The 20,178-nt window shown below is 40.1% G+C and overlaps 1 protein-coding gene across 1 annotated transcript in view; it reads left to right on the top strand.

Moving 5' to 3' along the window:
• Positions 1-20,178, top strand: part of cfap61 (cilia and flagella associated protein 61) — a 187,128-nt gene that overhangs the window by 13,623 nt on the left and 153,327 nt on the right. Inside the window, exons 4-8 of the mRNA XM_063055117.1 lie at positions 7,761-7,837; positions 8,353-8,420; positions 8,543-8,666; positions 17,495-17,627; positions 19,445-19,598. Coding sequence (XP_062911187.1) covers positions 7,761-7,837; positions 8,353-8,420; positions 8,543-8,666; positions 17,495-17,627; positions 19,445-19,598 — 556 coding nt within the window. The remainder of the gene's footprint in view (positions 1-7,760; positions 7,838-8,352; positions 8,421-8,542; positions 8,667-17,494; positions 17,628-19,444; positions 19,599-20,178) is intronic.

The following is a 20,178-nucleotide window of genomic DNA, read 5'->3' as shown; positions in this document are numbered from 1 at the left end:
ACAGGTTAGGAAAATGGGCAAAGAGTAGCAGATGAAGTACAGTGTCAGTATGGTCGTGCACTTTGGCAGAAGGGAGAAAAGCACAGACTATTTTCTAAATGGAGAAAATTTAGAAATCTGAGATACAAAGGGATTTGGGATTCCTTATGCAGGATTCCCAAAGGTTATTTTGCAGGTTGAATTGTGGTGAGGAAGTCAGATGCAGTATTAGCAAAGATTTCAAGAGGATGAGAATCTAAAAGCAAGAATGAAGTGCTGAGGCTATATAAGGTTCTAGTGAGGCCTTACTTGGAGTATTGTGAACAGTTCTGGGCCCCTTTTTTAAGAAAAGATGTGCTAACATTGGCAAGGGTTCAGAGGAGGTTCACCAGAATGATTCTGGGAATGAAAGGATTATCATATGAGGAGGCTCTGGGCCTGTACTCGCGTGAATTTCAAAGAATGAGGGGAATCTTATTAAACCTATTGAATATTGAAAACTCTCATGGATGTGATGAATATGTTTCCTTTGGTGGCGGAGCCTAGGAACAGAGGGCACAGCCTCAAATAGAGGGGTGTCCATTTAGAACAGAAATGAGGTAGAATTTCTTTAGCCAGAGGGTAGTGAATTTGTGGAATTCCTTGAAACGGGTGACTGTGGAGGACAGGTCACTAGGTGCATTTAAGGCAGAGGGTGATTGGTTCTTGATTAGTCAGGGCATGAAAGATTATGGGGAGAAGGTAGGAGAATGGGGTTGAGAGGGAAATCAGCCATGATGAAATCAGCAGACTCGATGGGCTGATTGGCCCAGTTCTGCTCTTGTGTCTTAAGGTCTAACACACACCAATCCTCATGGAGGAGTCAGGGTGGAAACTGAACAGTTTCAAGTTTGTAGGCATCAACATCTCAGAGGATCTATCCTGAGTCCACCGTACTGATGAAAGATATCATGCCAGTCATGCCAGTGGCTGTACTTCATTATGGGTTTGAGGAGATTTGGTGTGTCTCCAAAGATTCTAGCAAATTTTTACAGACGTGCCATGGAGAGCATTCTGACTGAATGCATTGCTGTTTGTTATGGAGGTATTGCCAGAGGCTTCAGAGGGTTATAGACGCAGACACTAGGCTCCCCTTCATTGAGGACATCTAACAAAGGCAGTGCCTCAGGAAGACGTTATCCATCATTAAGGATCCCTCACTATTCGTGATATGCACTTTTCTCAGTACTACAGTCCGGGAGAAGGTACCAAACCTGAAGGCCCAAACTCAATGTTTTAGAAACAGCTTCTTACCCTCTGCCATCGGATTTCTGAATGGTCCATGAACATTAGCTTGCTATTTCTTTCTGTGCTGTTTTTTTTTCATAACATTAGTACTATTCCTTATGCCTGCGCAGTACTGCTGTCACAAAAAAAACAATTTTCATGACCTGATTCTGAATAATATCTGATTTTTTTAAAAGAATTACAATTTTATAAGTATGTTGCTTGAACTTGAGGGCCTGAGTTATAGGAAGAAGTTGGACAGGCTGGGGTTTTATTCCTTGAGCACTGGAAACTGAGGGCTGATCTCATATGGGTATATGGAATCATGAGAGACAGAGATAGGGTGAGTGGTATTTTTTTCAAAGTTGTAGAATTGTAAATGAGGGGGCATAGTTTTAAGGTTAGAGATGAAAAGTTTAATTGGAACCTAAGGAGTATCTTTTTCATTTTGTGACTGGTAGATATATATAAACAGCTGCCAGAGGAAATGATTGAGGCGGGCACATTAGATACACGTAAGAAGGATGTGGATGGGAATATGGCAGACATCCCACGTCTCCCGGAAGTTCCGGGAGTCTCCCGCAAGTTAATCGTGGCTCCCTGATGCCTGCAAATTATATACAGTGTCCCGGAAACTGATTTTTTTGAGAGCGAGCATGAGAGAACGCGCGAGAGAGAGCGAGAGAGTGGGCGCAAGAGCAAGAAAGCAAATGTGAGAGTGAGAGTGACCACGAGAGAGAGAGCGCGCGTGCGAGAGAGAGCGAGAAAGCAAGCGCGAGAGAGAGAGAGCAAGAGCGAGAAAGCACGCGCGAGAGCGAGAAAGCAAGCGAGAAAGAGAGCAAGAGCAAGAAAGCAAGCACGAGAGAGAGTGAGAGCGAGAGAGCAAGCGCGAGAGAGAGTGAGAGCGAGAGAGCAAGCGCGAGTGAGAACGACCACAAGTGAGAGAGAGAGCACGAGCAAGAGCGAGAGAGTTCCAAAAAAAGTCAGAGCGGCAGCGTGTTCCAAAAAAAATATAAAACGTACGTCACCCCAGACTACACTAAAGTGTACCCCTGCCTAATAGGGGTCAAGTGTTTCTCGCTGCACTGTTTGCAACAGTGACTTTTCTATTGCCCATGGTGGGTTAAAATGTAAAACACATGTTGAGGTGAGGTTAACAGGTGTCATTTATTCATTGGCATAGCTAACGTTATTTAAACTAGCTGGCTGGCTGCTAAGTAGCTACTCTATTGCAGACATCCCACCTCTCCTGGAAGTCTCCTGCAAATTGATGGTGCTACCTCCCTGCAATGAGTTTTTGCAGGGTGGGATGTCTGATCTGGACAACAAGAGTTTGGATGGATTTGGACATGTGCCAAGAAATTGGATTAGCTTGAATATATATGGACTTGTGTCCTTGAGGTCTTTTTCCAACTCTTCAACTTTATAGCTCTATGCACATGGTGATCAGAAGCATGGAGTCCGAAGTGCTGCTCTCTGTCTACAAATGTGTAAATGAATGGTAGACTCTGAGGAGAGTTGATGAGAATATGGAGAGAATGGATATAGTTTGTCATTGGCTTTGCCCCTATCAGTGGCTATGTGATAGTCATTTTACAGATGATCCCCATACTACAGCCGTTTGGCTATAAGGAAATTTGACCTGTCAGAATTTACAATTTACTACCTTAAAATATGGAAAAGAATTTATATGGACAAAAAGGTAAATAAATGCAAGATTCATTTGTTCCCAACTTATGTTTCTTGATACAAGTGAAGATGATGTGTCTACACATTATTGAAAAACAAATTGTTTTCTGGGAATGTAAAGACCTCTCATCCCAACCCTACACGTGTATTGCAGGGCTTGTCTGTATTTGATTATTTAGGCAGAAACTTGTCCTTTGTCACTGGCACTGAATGGACAACATTGTCATCATGTATTTTTCGTTTAGATAGGTTCATACAATATGAAAGCAGCACCTTTGGCCCATTATGCCCACGTCAATTATCCAACCTTACCGTGTTTCCATTTACATTTCCTCTCGCTTCTTTCTCTCACTCACATAAGCCCAAATATCCACCTATCCACCTGATCTACATGACCATTAAAATACTGCAAATGCTGTATAGTGGCTAAACTCTGATTTTTCATTTTAATTTGTAATGAGATGTATTGATTTGGTGGGTTAAGTGCATGTTTTTGAATTGTGCAGGGTGTGTATTTACTTATAACTACAAAAAATAGTCACCCGATTGTTGTGTCTGTGCACAACTACATAAATATTAAATAAAAACATGCAAGTGGGAGATGGTTTTAACGGGTGTATTCACATTGCAGTGAGAGAGAGGGAACAGTGCGCATGAGCAGACAACAGATCAATATGTAGTGCTAAGTGGGGGGGGGCATTGCTCTAAAAGAAGTAGATCCATACATAGATCCTCCCCCTTTAAACTAATGCACCATAAAACTGTATAAGTACAGACCATTCAATTTCTCTTTCATAAACGCATATTCCAAATAAACATACTTTCACAATAACAGACCATAACAACTTCACAGTTCTAAAGATTCAGTCTTTTGTGTGGCACTTTGTTTCATTCAGGATGGTGTCTCTGGACCTGTGGAGTGACATCAGGTTTGGTAGGTGCCTTGTCTGAGACAATGTTCCAGGTTTCCAATGTTACATTGCTGTCAGTGACATTGTCACTGAGAAGTAGGTCCAGTGAATGTAATGTGTCCATCTTCTTGGATGCATTCGGCTCAGGTGTGCTCTTTGGTAGAGCATCCAGTATCTGGTCCACATGACATCTCCATGTCTGGTCGCCAGTATCCACTGTATACATCCGTGGTCCAGTTTTTGTAGCTATCCTACCGGGTGTTCACTTGTCTTCTCGGTAATCCTGTGCTAGGTCTTCCTGCCCAATCTCGAAGCTCCTTGCTGCTTCACTTCAACTGACTGAACTGGTTATTCTGCACTTCTCTCCATAGATCTGGTTTCCGGAGGTCTATGCTAGATCTCAGATTCCTGTTCATGAACAACATTGCAGGTGTTTGATTTGTCATCGCATGAACAGAGTTCTGATACACAAAGAGGAAGTTGTCGCCTTGTGCTGTAGAGAAATGTCCTCCTTGTCCATCGCTTTAATGGACTTCCTGAAGGTTTAGATAAACCTTTCAGCTCACCCATTCATTTCTGGGTGGTGAACAGCTGACTTGAATGATGCCATTTTTCTTCATGAATGCTTGGAATTCTTCTGTCATGTGCTGTGGTCCGTTGTCACACACAATTCCTTCTGGTAAGCCAGTTCTGACAAAGATAGTCCTCAGAACGGAGGCACTCTTTGCTGAGGTTGTTGATTTCATTCGTATAACCTTTGGCTACTTCGAATGAGCATCCACAGCAATCAGAAACATGGAGTCCATCAATGGCCCAGCAAAGTCAATCTGTACTCTTGCCGTTCTCACAGGTGTAACAGTGCCTGTGGTGTGTATTTTGAACTTTTTGGCATCCCGTACAGCCTTTGGCCATGTTTCAATCTGTTTATCTATTCCCAGCCGCCACACATAGCTCTGGGCGAGACTTTCATCTTGACTTAATACAGGTTTTCTAACATTCTGGTGGGCAATTTAGAGGGAATCACAACATGAGATTCAAACATCAGCGTTCTTTGACATACTGACAGTTGGTCTCGTCTCGCTGAGAACTCTGGAAGCAGGATTACCATGAGCTGGCCATCCTTGCATCGTGATTTCCTAGACTTTTGACAACGTGGAGTCATCCCTTGTTTCCTTTTGTATTTTGGAATTTGTTACTGGCAACTGGTCCACCAGTGCGGCGTAGAACACTTCTGCTGGGTCACAGTATGAAGACTTTTCTTCAGTTGCCAATAGTGGAAGACATGACAAGCCATCAGTGTTGCTGTGTGGTTTGGTACCCTTGAACTCTATGTCATAAGTGTGGGCTGCTCAGAATGGTACCCAATGTTTAACCGGGCAGCAATCATCATTGGAATTTTCTTCCTGGGATTGAAAATGGACAGAAGGGGCTAATGATCTGTCACTAGCATAAACTTTTGTCTGTAGAGGTAGTGGTGAAACTTCCTCATTCCCCATACTAGACTAAGGGCCCCTTTGTCGATCTGTGTGTTGTGATCTGCACTCGTCAGTGATCTTGAAGCAAATGCAATTGGGTGTTCAGATCCATCTTTCCTGTGTGACAAGATGGCTTCAATGCCATAAGGGGATGCATCACACATCAATTTTATGGGTGGGGATGGGTCATAATGGATGAGCAGTTCATCAGATGTTATTAGTCTCATTGTTTCCTTGAAGGTTTTTCACATCTTTCTGACCATTCCCATTTTGCTCCTGTCTAACAATGCATTCAATAAATGTAGCACTGTAGCCATCTTCCCTGGTAGGGTATTGTTCCATTGAACTTTGGCATCAGCTCTGCAGGGCAGAATGAGACAGCATTTCCCAGGAGCACTGCCATCATAACATAACAAATGCAACACTAAATAATAAACATAACAATAGATAGTAAAACACAACAGCCACATGTCAGTTAAAATCAAGATTAAAATAGATTAAAAATTGTGCAAAAAGAGAAATACTGTATGTAAGGCTCGCTTTGCCTAGTGGCATGATCTCGGGGGTGGCACCCCCTACCCAGCCAAACTTTAGCATTCTTGTTTGGGTGGATGCTGCGTGTTGTGTCCCCTGTGTAACATCAGTACCCCAAAATAACACTCAGTCCACAATGTGCGGTTAAACGATTAAGATTTTATATTTAAGTATGGGGTTAGTAGAGAAACGAAAGAAAAGGAAAACAAATAAAAGGCGCAAATAATCTCATAAACATGTCCAGTGCACGAACGTTGGAGCTCACGGATTCCCTTTCGCTGATCCTTCTTCGCTAGTCATTGAGCCCTGGGCTCCTGCCCTGAGCCCAGGCCCAGCCGGTCCGGCAACCATCTCCTCAAGCTATGTCTTCTGTCTTCGTCCTCCGTGCACCTTCTCCCCAAGCCTGCACAGACTAACAGCTTTCACACGGACAGAAAGAATAACATCTATCGCAATTGGTTAGCAAATGAATAGAAGTCCTGTTATCACTAATTATAACCCAAACATGCTGCTATGGAGAACCACTGCCTCAGCAGTTAACAGTACAGAGAAGCCATTTTATTCACCTTAACAGTAACATAAAAGAAGAAACCTTTACACTACTTGATCCCGTAGATGTATATTAAAAAAAGTGAGGTAGTGTCCAAAGCTTCAATGTCCATTTAGAATTTGGATGGCAGAGAGGAAGAAGCTGTTCCTGAATCGCTGAGTGTGTGCCTTCAGGTTTCTATATCTCCTACCTGATGGTAACAGTGAGAAAAGGGCACGCCCTGAGTGCTGGAGGTCCTCAATAATGGACGCTACCTTTCTGAGACACTGCTCCCTAAAGATGGCCTGGATACTTTGTGGGCTAGTGCCCAAGATGGAGCTGACTAGATTTACAACATTCTGTAGCTTATCACATTCTAACCTCCTTTTCTATAGTTTTTCTGCATCGTTTGCTGCAGTCTCTAATGATATTGCAATGGTTAATGCCTGTTCGAAGAATAGATCTCCTTCTGCCAGTAGCCTCGATTGAGTGTTTTGACTATGCATGCCACATACAAGCCTGTCCTTTAAAAAACCAGAAAGTCCATCTCTAAGGTCACAGTACTGGGAAAGTTTGCTCAGTTCTGCATTGTATTCAGAAATGTTTTCAACTTTTGACTGGTTCCTTTTGTAAAATCTAAATTTCTCAGCTGTTGCCAGTGGTTTAGGGCTCAAGTGATCTTGTAAAATTGTAACAATTTTGTTGAATGTCTTGCTGGCTTTTCAGGGGTTACTAGGTTGCGTAAGAGATTGCATGTCCTTGCACCTGTTAAGCCAAGAAGTGTGGGGGCTTTCTTTTGCTCTTCCACGTTGTTCATGTTACAGTATGGATCAACCCTCTCAATATATGACTCCCAGCCTTCATTAGTGCTATCAAATTCATCAACTTTCCCGACTGAAGCTATTGCCATTTTATTTTTACTTTAAATTCAGTGAGTCTTTCACTGTCACTCACAGGTCCTTCGGCGTTCTCGTGCTGTTTAACTTTCTCTGTTTTGTCCCATAACTGTCGAAGCAGTTTGTGATATTTTCTGACATTCAGGTTCGTACTCATTGCCAATTTGTTGTGTCTGTGCACAACTACATATAGAAAAGCACGCATGAGGGGAATGGCTTTAATGGGAATATTAACATTGTAGTGAGAGAGAGAGAGAACAATGCGCATGCATAGACAACAGATCAATACTTAATGCTAAGGGGGGAGGGTTTCATTGCTCTAAAACAAATAGATCCATATGTTTTACTGCTATCTCCAAATTTATAAGCATTGGCAGGTTTTGCCAGGAGAAATATGACAATGTAACCTTTTATACTGCTTTTAATTCTATTACAGATGATTTATGTTTGTATAAAAATGACACTTTTAATATTTTGGCAGCCATTGAACACACTTTTTATGCATTTGTTTGTGGCTAAACCGGACTTTGCAGCTGGTTGTGCTAGAGAGATTATCAGGTAGGTAGAGTTTTTTAGTTATAGATTGTGCATGCACTCTATTTCATCGATATTCATAGATATGATATTAAAGAATAAAAAGAGTGTGAACCTCTTTACTTGGGGAAGGTGAAACAAGGTAAACAAATGTGCCACTTATTTGACTGTACCTTTTAAGTTTGTGTTGGCAACACCATTCAAGTGTGCTGCTCATCATAAGCTAACTACACAAAGTGTAACCAGCCCTCAGTATATCTGTGGTTCCCCCCAGACCCAGTACTGTATTTACCATTGTAATTTACAGGCATGGAATCAGGAACAAGCTGACTACACACTACAGGTAGCCACAAAGGCAGCCCTTTGTCTATTTGTTTTCTGCCATACTTATGGTTAAAGTTGTGAAAAGTTGCTGTACAAATTAAGGCTATTATTTATCCTGTTGCAGTTTGTGAATGACATTTGATTTTCTGCTTCATGAGAAAATGTCAAAATATATAATTATGAAATATATTAATTTATTTCTGCTCCTGCTTCAGGACTGTCTTTAATGCTGTTAGAGAACTACACTTCATAATTCTTTCTGTTGAAAAGAATGTCAGCCTGGGTAAATTTAATTTTAATTTTATTTTCAAAAATCTCATTTGTTATGTTCAACTCTGATAAAGTTTCCTTGTTTTAATACAATTTTGGAATTCATTTGTCTTTTCTATCTTACTTTCACCCCAGATCCTGCAATATCACTTCTGTTTGCACCCTTGCCACAATTTAGGAAGACAGATAGTCTGCACTATACAGTCACTGTGTGTTACAGAAAGGACTATGTTTCAGTATTACACATTCGAAAAGCCAGGTAATGTTTCTTTAATGGATATCCTTTCTCTCTCCTTACTGTAGTAATCACCGTTCTTTCCAATAATTGGATATGTATATTCTTTTCTGGTGTGATTTTTAACAGAGCAAGACAGAATAAAGAGAAAAAAAAGAACTTCATAATGGTTTTCATTTTCCAAGACCTTTCAAAGTAAATTGAACTCAAGTAATTACCTTTGAAGTGCAGTTACTCTGTAGAATAAGTCAAATATGGCAGCAGTTTGTGCACATCAAAATACACCAAATATGTGCAGTGTAATAACTGATTTTGTTCTTTGTGTGATAAATGTTGACTAGGTCATTGGGAGAACTCTCAAATAATCCCATGGTATCTTTCTGAACAAGTAGTGTGTGTATTCAAAGTATATCTGCACATGTATTTTCAAAAGTACATATACATGTTTAGATATTAAATACTTTATGAAACCACTGTACAATCTAATTGCATTGATCTTGTGGAATAATTGGTTTTAAACATTTAAATAAGGACTGCACTTGGAAATTTTTAATCTGGGAGATATAGTTGAGACAATTTCTTTGTTTACCATCTTCCATTATTATCATGGACCTTTTTTTTGTGAAGACTTGCTCTTCTAATAGAAGGTTTTATGGTAGTATTATGAGCCTTCAAGAATAGAATCCAGACTGATTTATTAAGATGGTTTTATAGGGTACATATACAGTATTTACATCCTTGTAGGGGGTCAATGTGCTCTTCAGCTTGTCTGCTTATTGTGACTAGCAGCAGAGGGCACTAAGTACTATCTTAAAGAATGCATTCCATGAGATTTAAATTCACTTTAAGATTAGTTCGTGAAACTACATAGAGGATGGAAAAAAGACTGGAGCAAAACATTTTTACATTTACATTTTGTAAGCCTGCTTCTGAATATGTTACATCACTGCAGGAACAATTAACAACCTATTCCTGTTGTAAATATATTTACCTTTTACCCATTATATATTTACGACATTAAAAAAATCTAGCACCCCTAAGCCTATGGCTGTCATAGCACTTCACAGAAGGAATTATTCAAATCTTGACAAGTTGATTTTATAACAGTGGTTTCTGGTACCATTCAGTGGTTTCGGCCTGGAAACTTAATGCTTATGTTATAATTTTTTTTCCCGGCTTGAATGACTTCATTGATCTAAATCTGCCGCTCTGCAAAGTATCCTTTCTAATCTTACAGCAGTGAACAGTTGAATTAAGATAAATGAGCTATTTGAAGGCTTGTTAAAGACTATCTGTCCTAGATGAACAGTTTAGGACAGTGCAGTAGGTGGTCATCAAGGGCATTGAATTCCAAGTGGAAGAGTTAAAGGTTGTTCTGGAACTGCAAATAAAGTCGAGTATGGAATATTTCAGTCTCTCCTGCTAGAAACCCAAATATCCCAGAAATAAGTGAAAATGCCTTTAACTTACTTTTTCCTTTACACAGCAAGAAGACACTAATTCCTGCATTGACTGCTTAGTCCTGTAAGTGGCAGTGATTTGACTAACAGCACAGCAAAGTGCAAGAGCAGCAGGATCCAATGTCAATGGGGTAGCAATACTCTGGTCCTCTTGGGTAAAGTTCATCACTATGTGGCCACTCAGGACCTCACAGAAAAAGTACAGCTCATCAAGGCTCATTTGTAAATCCAGAAAATAGTGGAAACAACACAGCAAAGAGCAATAGATTTTCCTTGGCCAAGCTAGTTACCCCTGTTAAACTGTATTTGAGGCTGAAAGAAATGTAAGAATGAACTCCAAACATACATGGCATTACTAGCACATGCTAACCTGCTGAAATGAGAGAGTTGATTCATGAGGTCTTCAAGCTATTAAACAACTTCCCAAGATGCATTAAATTGACTGTGATCATAATGGCACACAATCAGGCAAAAATTTCAGTGATTCCAAAAACTAACAGCAGATAAGGTTATTGAGCTACTTGCAAAAACTGCAGGGCACAGTTTCACATCTTGGCCCCATTATTATCTTGGAATATGACTTCTTTATGTCCACCCTAGCAGAGTTCAAATGATTTCAATGATGAGTTGGTACAACTTGAAGAATACAGTATGAAAATATACTTAATTGCGTTATGCTTGGAAGTGAGAAGAAAATATTAGCAGAGCTTAGCAGCAAAGCATTTCTGAGCTGAGCGTATTCTGGGAGCTGACTTGATGAATATCAAATTTCCTACAAGAGCACACGATTAGTTCCAGTGGGGATAGATTGAGATTTAGTCAATAGCAGATTTCTTCTGTTGAGCTCTCAGCTCTCAGCCTGCACCAATCGGAGGTGCAAAGGGAGTTGTGAGTCCAAGTGAAGAATTTCCTAAAGGTTAACTTGCAGGTTGAGTCTGTAATGAGGAAAACAAATGCAGTGCTAATACTCATTTCAAGAGGACCAGAATATGAAAGCAAGGATGTAATGCTGAGGCTTTAATAGGCATTGGTCAGACCATATTTGGGATCTTGTGAGCAGTTTTGAGCCCTGTCTATAAGAAAGGATGTGCTGGCAATAGAGGGGTCTGGAGAAGTCATATGAGGATGATCCCGGGGATGAAAGGCGCTTGATGATTCTGGGCCTGGATTTGCTGGAGTTTTGAAGAATGGGTGGAGGTGGATGGGGGAGGGGGAAATCTCATTAAAAACTACCAAATATTGAAAGGCCTGAATAAAGTGGAAATGGGGAGCATGTTTCCAGTAGTAGGAGAATCTAGGACCAGAGGACACAGCCTCTGAATAAAAGGGCATCCCTTTGAAACGGAGATGAGGAGGAATTTCTTTAGCTAGATGGCGGTGAATCTGGAATTTGTTGCCACAGATAGTTGTGGGAGTCAAATCATTGGATATATTTAAAGTAGGGGTTGATGAAGTTCTTAATGAGTAAGGGCATCAAAGGGTACAGGAAGAAGGCTGTCAGATGGGGTTGAGAGGAGATATTAATTTGGTTGTGATCAAATATTCAAGCACACTTGATGAGCTGAATGCGCCTGTGTCTTATGGTCTAATAGTTTTTGCTATATTCCATGAACTGGAAGCATTAGAAAATCTCCAGAGTGGCTTCAATGATTTGGATGATTGAGCATAACATGAATGTTTCCTGGTGGACTCTAGTATACGATTGTGCTCCTAAAATATGAAGCAACGTGCAGCATAATTTCAGGTTGATAACATCACTGTCAGACATCAATCAAGTTGGACTAATTATGTAATCTGCACAGAAACTACAGACAAAATTAGCTTTCTATAGTCCTTAGTTGCTTCTGCTTACTTCTGGTCTACCATAACTGGACACAGATGGGATTCTCTGTGGCCTCTTCATTGAATCTAAGTAGTTTTTCCAGGCATATGATTTCAATGCTTTTTAACATTTGGAGATCCTGACAAGATATTTAAATAATTAATAAATTTACTTAAACCATTGTTATGTTTTAGAAATAAATTTAAATGCACATTTTTATTATGCTGTATTTTAACTTTTTAGTGAATGTTAACGACCCCATTCAATGCACTAAATGTACCAGCTGATGTCCAGAGATGGGCAGTGTGCAGGTTCTGAAGAGAATATGCTATGCATGCATTGTACCTAGACAAAAATTCTCAACAGAATCAGCCTGTAACCAGAACTAATATTGTAACATTCCTCCATTTTAAAAAATTGCTCTGTGGTTTGCAGAATCCACAGGATACCTTACAGCAACTCAACCAAGTTAGAAATTGTACTTTCTCCTATGATTTTTAATACTACTATTGGGAAGGAGATATAGGAGGCTGAAGACCCACAGTCAAAGATTCAGACATTGCATCTTCTCCTCTGCACTCAGGTGGTTGAATGACTTACAGACCCTACCTCATATTATTACTTTTGTTTTTTGTATTGATCATTTTCTTTAGTAATTTTATGTCTTTGCACTGTACTGCCATTGCAAAACAACAAATTTCATATCATATAAGTCAGTGATAATAAATCTGATGCTAATTGAGGAGGTGAAGGATAGGAATAGCAGTAACAAGGAAAAGCTATAATCTCCTAATGGGCATATATAGCAGCTTCTTCACTGTTAGTTGGGTAAAAGACTAGAATTTGCAAATGACATCATTATGGGAGCCAAATTACAACAAACATTGCAATAATTCCTGTCGATGAGTCACCACTTCTTTTTACAGGAACTGAAGATGAGCGGTAAATGTAAGATTACTTTCATCATCCACTCTCTAGGAATTAATCTGTTAATGGCTATTCTTTGGATTTTAGTGGTAGGTAGGGATTTAACTGATCTCTGCTGTAGACTTTTAGATTTGTACAGAATAGAAATGGGCCCTCTCAAATGCCCTTTAAAAGTTCCTTCCAGTCACCTGAAACTTATGCTGTAGTTTATTTTGTTTGTTTTGTTTTTGGTGCTCTTACCATTTGGAAAAGATTCTGACTATGTACCACCATTCAAGACCCCAGACAGTCTTTGAGGCAGATGAGGCAGTATTTCACCCGTGAATCTTTTGGGGTTCTCCTGTATGCAGTGCTCCCAATATGGCTTCCTCTGTATTGGTGAGACCCAATGTAAATTAGAGGAACGCTTTGTCAAGCACCTCCACTCCATCCCCATTCCTGTTCTGACATTTCAGTCCACGGCCTCCTCTTCTGCCACAATGAGGCCACTCTCAGGGTGAAGGAGCACAACCTCATATTCCATCTAGATAGCCTTCACACTGATGACATAAACATCGATTCCTTCAATTTCCAGTAATTTTACCCCCTTCACCTTCCCTCTTCTTCCCTTCCTCACTCTGGCTCCCTTCTTGCCTCTTCTCTTCTCCTCCCTTCCCCCTTGGTGGCCTTGCTTCTTCCCTTTCTCTCATGGTCCACTCTCTTCCCCTGTCGGATTCCTTCTCCAGCCTTTCACTTTCTCCACCAAACACCTCCCAGCTTCTTACTTCATCCCCCTTTCCCTACCCACCTGGCTTCATCTATCATCTTTTAGCTTGTACTCATTCTCCCCACTCACCCAGCTTCTTATTCTGCTTTCTTCCCCCTTCCTTTCCAGTCCTGATATAGGGTCTCAGCCCAAACTTCAGCTGTTTATTCACTTCCATAGATGCTGCCTGACCTGCTGAGTTCCTCCAGTATGTTGTGTGTGTTGGTCTGGATTTATTCATTGAATTTTGTGCAACACCAACTTTGCAATGAAATTATCAACCATATTTAATATTTCAGTAACTCGCTTATAAAATTAGACAATTTGAAATGAAGGAGTCTGACGCATAAGCAAAGAGGAGTGCATGAAATTATAAGAGGCAAAAATAAGGTAGGAGAATGGGGTTGAAAGGGATAATAAATCAGCCGTAATGGTGGAGTAGTATTGATGGTCTGGAAGACCTAATTCTGCTCCTATGTCTTATATTACCAAAATGTATATGATCACAATAAATCAGCAGGAGATTAAGGATCACCCTGCAGACTACTGAGGAAATTTTAAAATAGGTGTGTGTGTGTGTTTGTTTGTGTGTTGGGGGCGGTGACAGAGTTGCAAAGGTAGTTAAGTAAATGTTCTTCCTGATGCGAAATGCATTATCTCTTGTGTAATTAACATGTTCAACTTGGTAAGGCTGACTGAGTCAACATTGCACAATGTTAAATACTATTAATTTGTTCATTTTGCATATTTCTGGTACTTCATCCAATTTGTCGAGTTGTTTGAGTCATGCAAAAAATGTGGACCATGGTTTGTAATTTAGATTGGAAATGAATGGGTGATTATGGTAATGAAGAAGTTGCCAACATGCATCACAATTTTGCTGCTAATGTTTGGAGCCAGAGTGGAGAAAACCCAGTAAAGCCACAAATTTCTGGCACTGCTATGGAAATCGGCACAGATGTAACAAAATACTACAACCATGGTGCATCCCTGGAGATTCTGAAGTTATCTTTGACTAGATACTTACCTATATTTATTAAGCTCAGAAAATTTTGAACATAGAACATAGACATCTACAGCACATTACAGGCCCTTCGGCCCACAATGTTCTGCCGACCATGTAACCTACTCTAGAAACTGCCTAGAATTTCCCTAGTGCATAGGCCTCTATTTTTCTAAGTTCCATCAACCTATCTAAGAGGCTCTAAAAAGACCCAGGGTTGTTATCATGGGTGACTCTAACTTCCCAAATATTGATTGGCACCTGATTAGTTCCAAGGGTTTAGACGGGGCAGAGTTTGTTAAGTATGTCCAGGTCGGGTTCCTGTCACAGTATAATGAGAGGCCAACTAGGGGGAATGCCGTACTAGATCTAGTATTAGGTAACGAACTGGGTCAGGTCACAGATCTCTCAGTGGACGAGCATCTGAGGGACAGTGACCACTGCTCCCTGGCCTTTAGCATTATTGTGGAAAAGGATAGAATCAGAGAGGACAGAGGGGTCCCTGAAAGTTGCCTCACAGGTAGATAGGGTAGTTAAGAAAGCTTATGGGGTATTAGCTTTCATAAGTCGAGGGATAGAGTTTAAGAGTCACGAGGTAATGATGCAGCTCTATAAAACTCTGGTTAGGCCACACTTGGAGTACTGTGTGCAATTCTGGTCGCCTCACTATAGGAAGCATTTGAAAGGGTACAGAGCAGATTTACTAGGATGCTGCCTGGTTTAGAGAGTATGGATTATGATCAGAGATTAAGGGAGCTAGGACTTTACTCTTTGGAGAGAAGGAGGATGAGAGGAGACATGATAAAGGTGTACAAGATAATAAGAGGAATAGATAGAGTGGATAGCCAGCGCCTCTTCCCCAGGGCACCACTGCTCAATACAAGAGGACATGGCTTTAAGGTAAGGGGTGGGAAGTTCAAGGGGGATATTAGAGGAAGGTTTTTTACTCAGAGAGTGGTTGGTGCATGGAATGCACTGCCTGAGTCAGTGGTGGAGGTGGATACACTACTGAAATTTAAGAGACTATGAGACAGGTATACGGAGGAATTTAATAGCCTCTGGCTATCCACACAGTCAATGCCCCTCATCATCTTATACACCTCTGTCAGGCCGCCGTCCATCCTCCGTCGCTCCAAGGAGAAAAGGCAAGTTCAATCAACCTATTCTCATAAGGCATGTTCTCCAATCCAGGCAACATCCTTTTAAATTTCCTCAGTATTCTTTCTATAATATCCACGTCCTTCCTGAAGTGAGGTGACCAGAACTGAACACAGTACTCCAAGTGGGGTCCGACCAAGGTCTTATATAGCTGTAACATTAACTCAGGGCTCTTGAACTCAATCCCACAGTTGATGAATGCCATCATACTATATACCTTCTTAGCAACACCGCCAACCTGCGCAGCAGCTTTGAGTGTCCAATGGACACGGACCCCAAGATCTCTCAGATCCTCCACACTGCCAAGAGTCTCACCATTAATATTATATTCTGTATTCAAATTTGACCTACCAGAATGAACCACTTCACACTTATCTGGGTTGAAGTCCATCTGCCACTTCTCAGTCCAGTTCTGCATCCTATCGATGTCCCGCTGTAACCTCTGACAACCCTCCAGACTATCCACAACACCCCCAACCTTTGTATCATCAGCAAACTTACTAACCCACACTTCTACTTCTTTATGCAGGTCATTTATAAAATCACAGAGGAGGGATCCCAGAACAGATCCCTGAGGAACACCACAATTCTAATTTGACTCCATTTTGATATGATGTTAATCAATTCTTTAGTGTGACAATTAACATTTATGCCTTGACTATGTTACCTGTTATCTTCAGTGAGGTGGGAATTAAGTATGGTTTCTCTAGTTTTGACTACTTAGCTGAAATCTTCAGAATGTTTATATCATTACAATCATCTTCTTGGAATTTCAACTTGCATTCTCCTTGAGATTTCAAGGAATGGACATAAATTGGGGAGGTCCTCTAATACTTCAACATAGGCTCCATCAGTCCCCTGCTATCTGTATTTCCACTGATGGCATTCAGCAGTGAGCACCTTACTTGTAAGATGTGAAGGCATGGTTTCCCTTGCTAGCTTCAGTGGGCACTGGGCTATCATGAAATTGAACCCTGAGGATCTATACTAACACAATAAACAGCAAAAGATTTGGAGACTGAATAATGAGGTGGGAGAATTAATGTTATGTATGAACTGCTCTGATCAAAAACACTATGTTAACTGATATTTCCTAATAATCTTTGTCTTCCACTGAGTCTAATCCACAAAACAATTAAACTTCATTTCCTCAAACCCCTAATCTCTGAAAATTCAGAGAGAATAATACAGCCAAGGAATTATTGCAAATAGACTCATTTGCATCGGTATTTGGTTGGCTGCCAGTAACTTGTGGTGTTCTGTAAGGGTCGATGTTAGGTCCACTACATTTCATGTTATATGTTAATGTTCCAGTTAACAGAATTGATGGCATTGTGGCAATATTTGTGGACAATACAAGGAGAGGTAGAGGGCCAGGTATTGTTGAGGAGACAGGGATTCTTAAGAAGGACTCGGACAGGTTAGGAGTACGGGCAAAGAAGTGGCAGTTGGAATATAATGCAGAGGTGTATGATCATGCACTTTTGTAGAAGGATTAAAGGTGTAGACTATTTTCTAAACATGGAACAAATTCAGAAATTGGAGGTGCAAAAGGACTTGAGAGTCCTGGTGCAGGATTCTCTAAATGGAACAACCAGAGGGAACCCACGCAGTCACGAGGAGAACATATAAACTCCTCATGATCACGGGTGCAGTAAAGAATTTGTACATTATAATGCAAATACCACTTATCAAGACACTTGAGTCATTGCTGAACTGAGATCTTTGGCTCACCAGGATAGAGGATCATGATGATATCACTCCTATCTTCAATGAAATGACTGACACACTGAGAACCATTTATGGTGAATACTTCCTTGCAGAATTAATAGAAGCTCAAGATGAAAAGAATCATGCTGCTGTCTGTGAGGTCAGTATTTTGCCTTTCAAGTGAAATTTTTTTTGTCTTATAAACACTTTTCAAGTTGGGTTAAATCATTTGTAAACTAATTTCATTTTGCATTTGGTTCTGCTTACATTATGTAGCTATTGTAAAACGATTAAAAAAAAGCTATAGAAAAATTGCTAGCACAAGAGTCTGCAGATGCTGGAATCCAGACTAAGAAACAATTTGCTGGAGAAATTCAAAGGATTGAACAGCATCTGTGGTATGGGGAGGGGTGCATAAGTAGGGGAGATGGGGAGAAGAATTGTCACTGTTTCAGGCTGAAGTCCTGCATCAGGACCACAGATACAGCTCGGTGGGCAGAGTTCCTCCAGCAGGTTGCCTGTGCTATAGAAAAAGTATTGGAAGCTCCAGTGAATAAAATGAAGAATTTTAAATCATATTGTGTAGAAAGGTATTAATAAAATTTAAGTTGAAGAGGAGGCAATATATAAAACAAGTAGAAAACATTATATTATTTGCTCCTGTACTTTACAAGATGATTTTTAAAATCTTTTTGGTTGCAATGGTGGAACTTCTAATTTTTCTTTTCAATTCATTCAATGTCTATTGACCACCTGTGATTCCACAAATGGTTGGTGATAAGACACATTGAACTGCTGAAGTTAAGGTAGTAACGGTTTCCTTCAGTGCTTTTAGCTAGGGTGACCAATATTTTGACCTACAATTTTGGAAGATGTGTGATATATTTAAATCATGTACATCTTTAAGCGGGCTAACGAGGACTTTTGTTCTTGTGAATGTACCACTTTGAGCTTTCTAGTGGTGCAATTGAGAACTATTTCCAGAAATACTTTGACATATTTCTGTATTGCAATTTGTAGATGATGCATGCATAGTGAACTGGTGGTGAAGTGAGTGAATGTTTAGAGTGATGGCTTGGGTGTCAATCAGTGCACAGCTTTGTCATGAATGGCGTTAAGCTTCTTAAATGTTGTTTGGAGAGTACTCTTCTGAATAAATAGAGGGTATTCTGTCAAATTCCTGACAAAACCAAATGCTGACTTCATTCGGAATTAATAGTAATGAAGTAAATTTAGTAAGAAGGAAATAATAATCCAGTTTCAAATGTGAGAACATAAGGAATAAAAGTGGAAGTAGGCTGCTATAGATTAACTCAGATCGTCATTGATCTTTTACCTCATTATCACTTTCCTGCACCACTCAATACCCTCTAAATATCTAGGAATTTTTTGGTCTTTGTTTTGAGCGTGTGCAGTGATTGTGCCTCCATAGCTCTATTAGGTAGAATGGAGTCATCTACTATTTTTAAGCTCTGGATCCTAGTTCCAAATCCCGCTGAAGGAAACTTCATCCCCACATCTTGCTTTTCATGTCTCCAGAGAATTTTGTATGACTCCTAAGATCATCTCTTATCCTTTCAAGACTGTACACAGCATGGCCTCTCTGCTTAATCACTCCTCATAGAACAAACTCAGCATCCCACAAGTGAATTTCATGAATCTTTTTGTGCTAGGAGAATTTGCAGAGCCAGAATAGGTATTGAAAACTCTACATATAGTACTCTGTACTTATTGGCACACATACACATATTGAAACCCATTTTGCCAGGGCTACGTGAGGCAGGTTCAATAAGCTTGTGAGATTCTTCAATGTCAAATTTGCTATAATAACATAAGATGAGAGGAACATTCTTGGACTTTTAGCTAAGCAATTCTCCTTTTTACAAATATTTTAGAAATAGCTATAACATACTGTAGTTGCTTTCTTTAGACATGTAAAGGAACCAATGATTCAGTCATGTTTCTATGTACATACAGGTAAACAACACTGCCGTTGGTTTTATAAGTGTGTGCAGCGAAGTAAATGTTGAATTACTGAACAACTGTTTTGATTTGCGTCCATTTCATGGTCTTCGTAAAAATCCTCTTAAGGAAGTGAATGCACCACTTCCAAGAACAGCAGAGCCACCAGGTATTAACCATTCCTTTGTCCAATAAGCTCTAGCAAAGTCATTAACTGATATCAGTATTTTTTATTGTTTATTCCAAAATCAGAATGTTAACTGTGTCCAAAGTGACACTTGAAATCTTGGGAAAAATGTCATTTCAGTTTTGTAGTCTGTTGTAGAAATAGATATATCAGATGAATGTGTACTAGACATAGGTTTAATTTGAGAGGGGAAAGATATAAGAGAGAATTAAGGGACACATTTTTCACACAGAGTGGTATCTATGTGGAATCACCTCCCAGAGGAAATGGCTGAAACAGGTACAATGACACTATTTACAACAGTTGGACAGATCCATGGATTGAAAAGGTTGAGAAAGTTATGGACTAAACACTGGCAAATTGGATTAGCTTGGTTTGCGCATGAGCCAGTAGGGCCAAAAGATCTGTTTCTGTGCTGCATGACTCTATGAAGAAATTGAGTATGGGAGGAGGGATTCAAATTCATGGGGCATTAGGACCAATAAAACTAGACTGGACAGGCATTGATAGGACTAGGACAAAGTGTTTTCCGAGTACACTAATAATGTGGTCATGATGTGTT

The sequence above is a fragment of the Mobula hypostoma genome, chromosome 8 (genome assembly GCF_963921235.1).
Source record: "Mobula hypostoma chromosome 8, sMobHyp1.1, whole genome shotgun sequence".
Taxonomy (NCBI): Eukaryota; Metazoa; Chordata; class Chondrichthyes; order Myliobatiformes; family Myliobatidae; genus Mobula; species Mobula hypostoma.
Note: the sequence above shows the minus strand (reverse complement) of the source record. Positions and strands in the feature narration are given on the sequence as shown.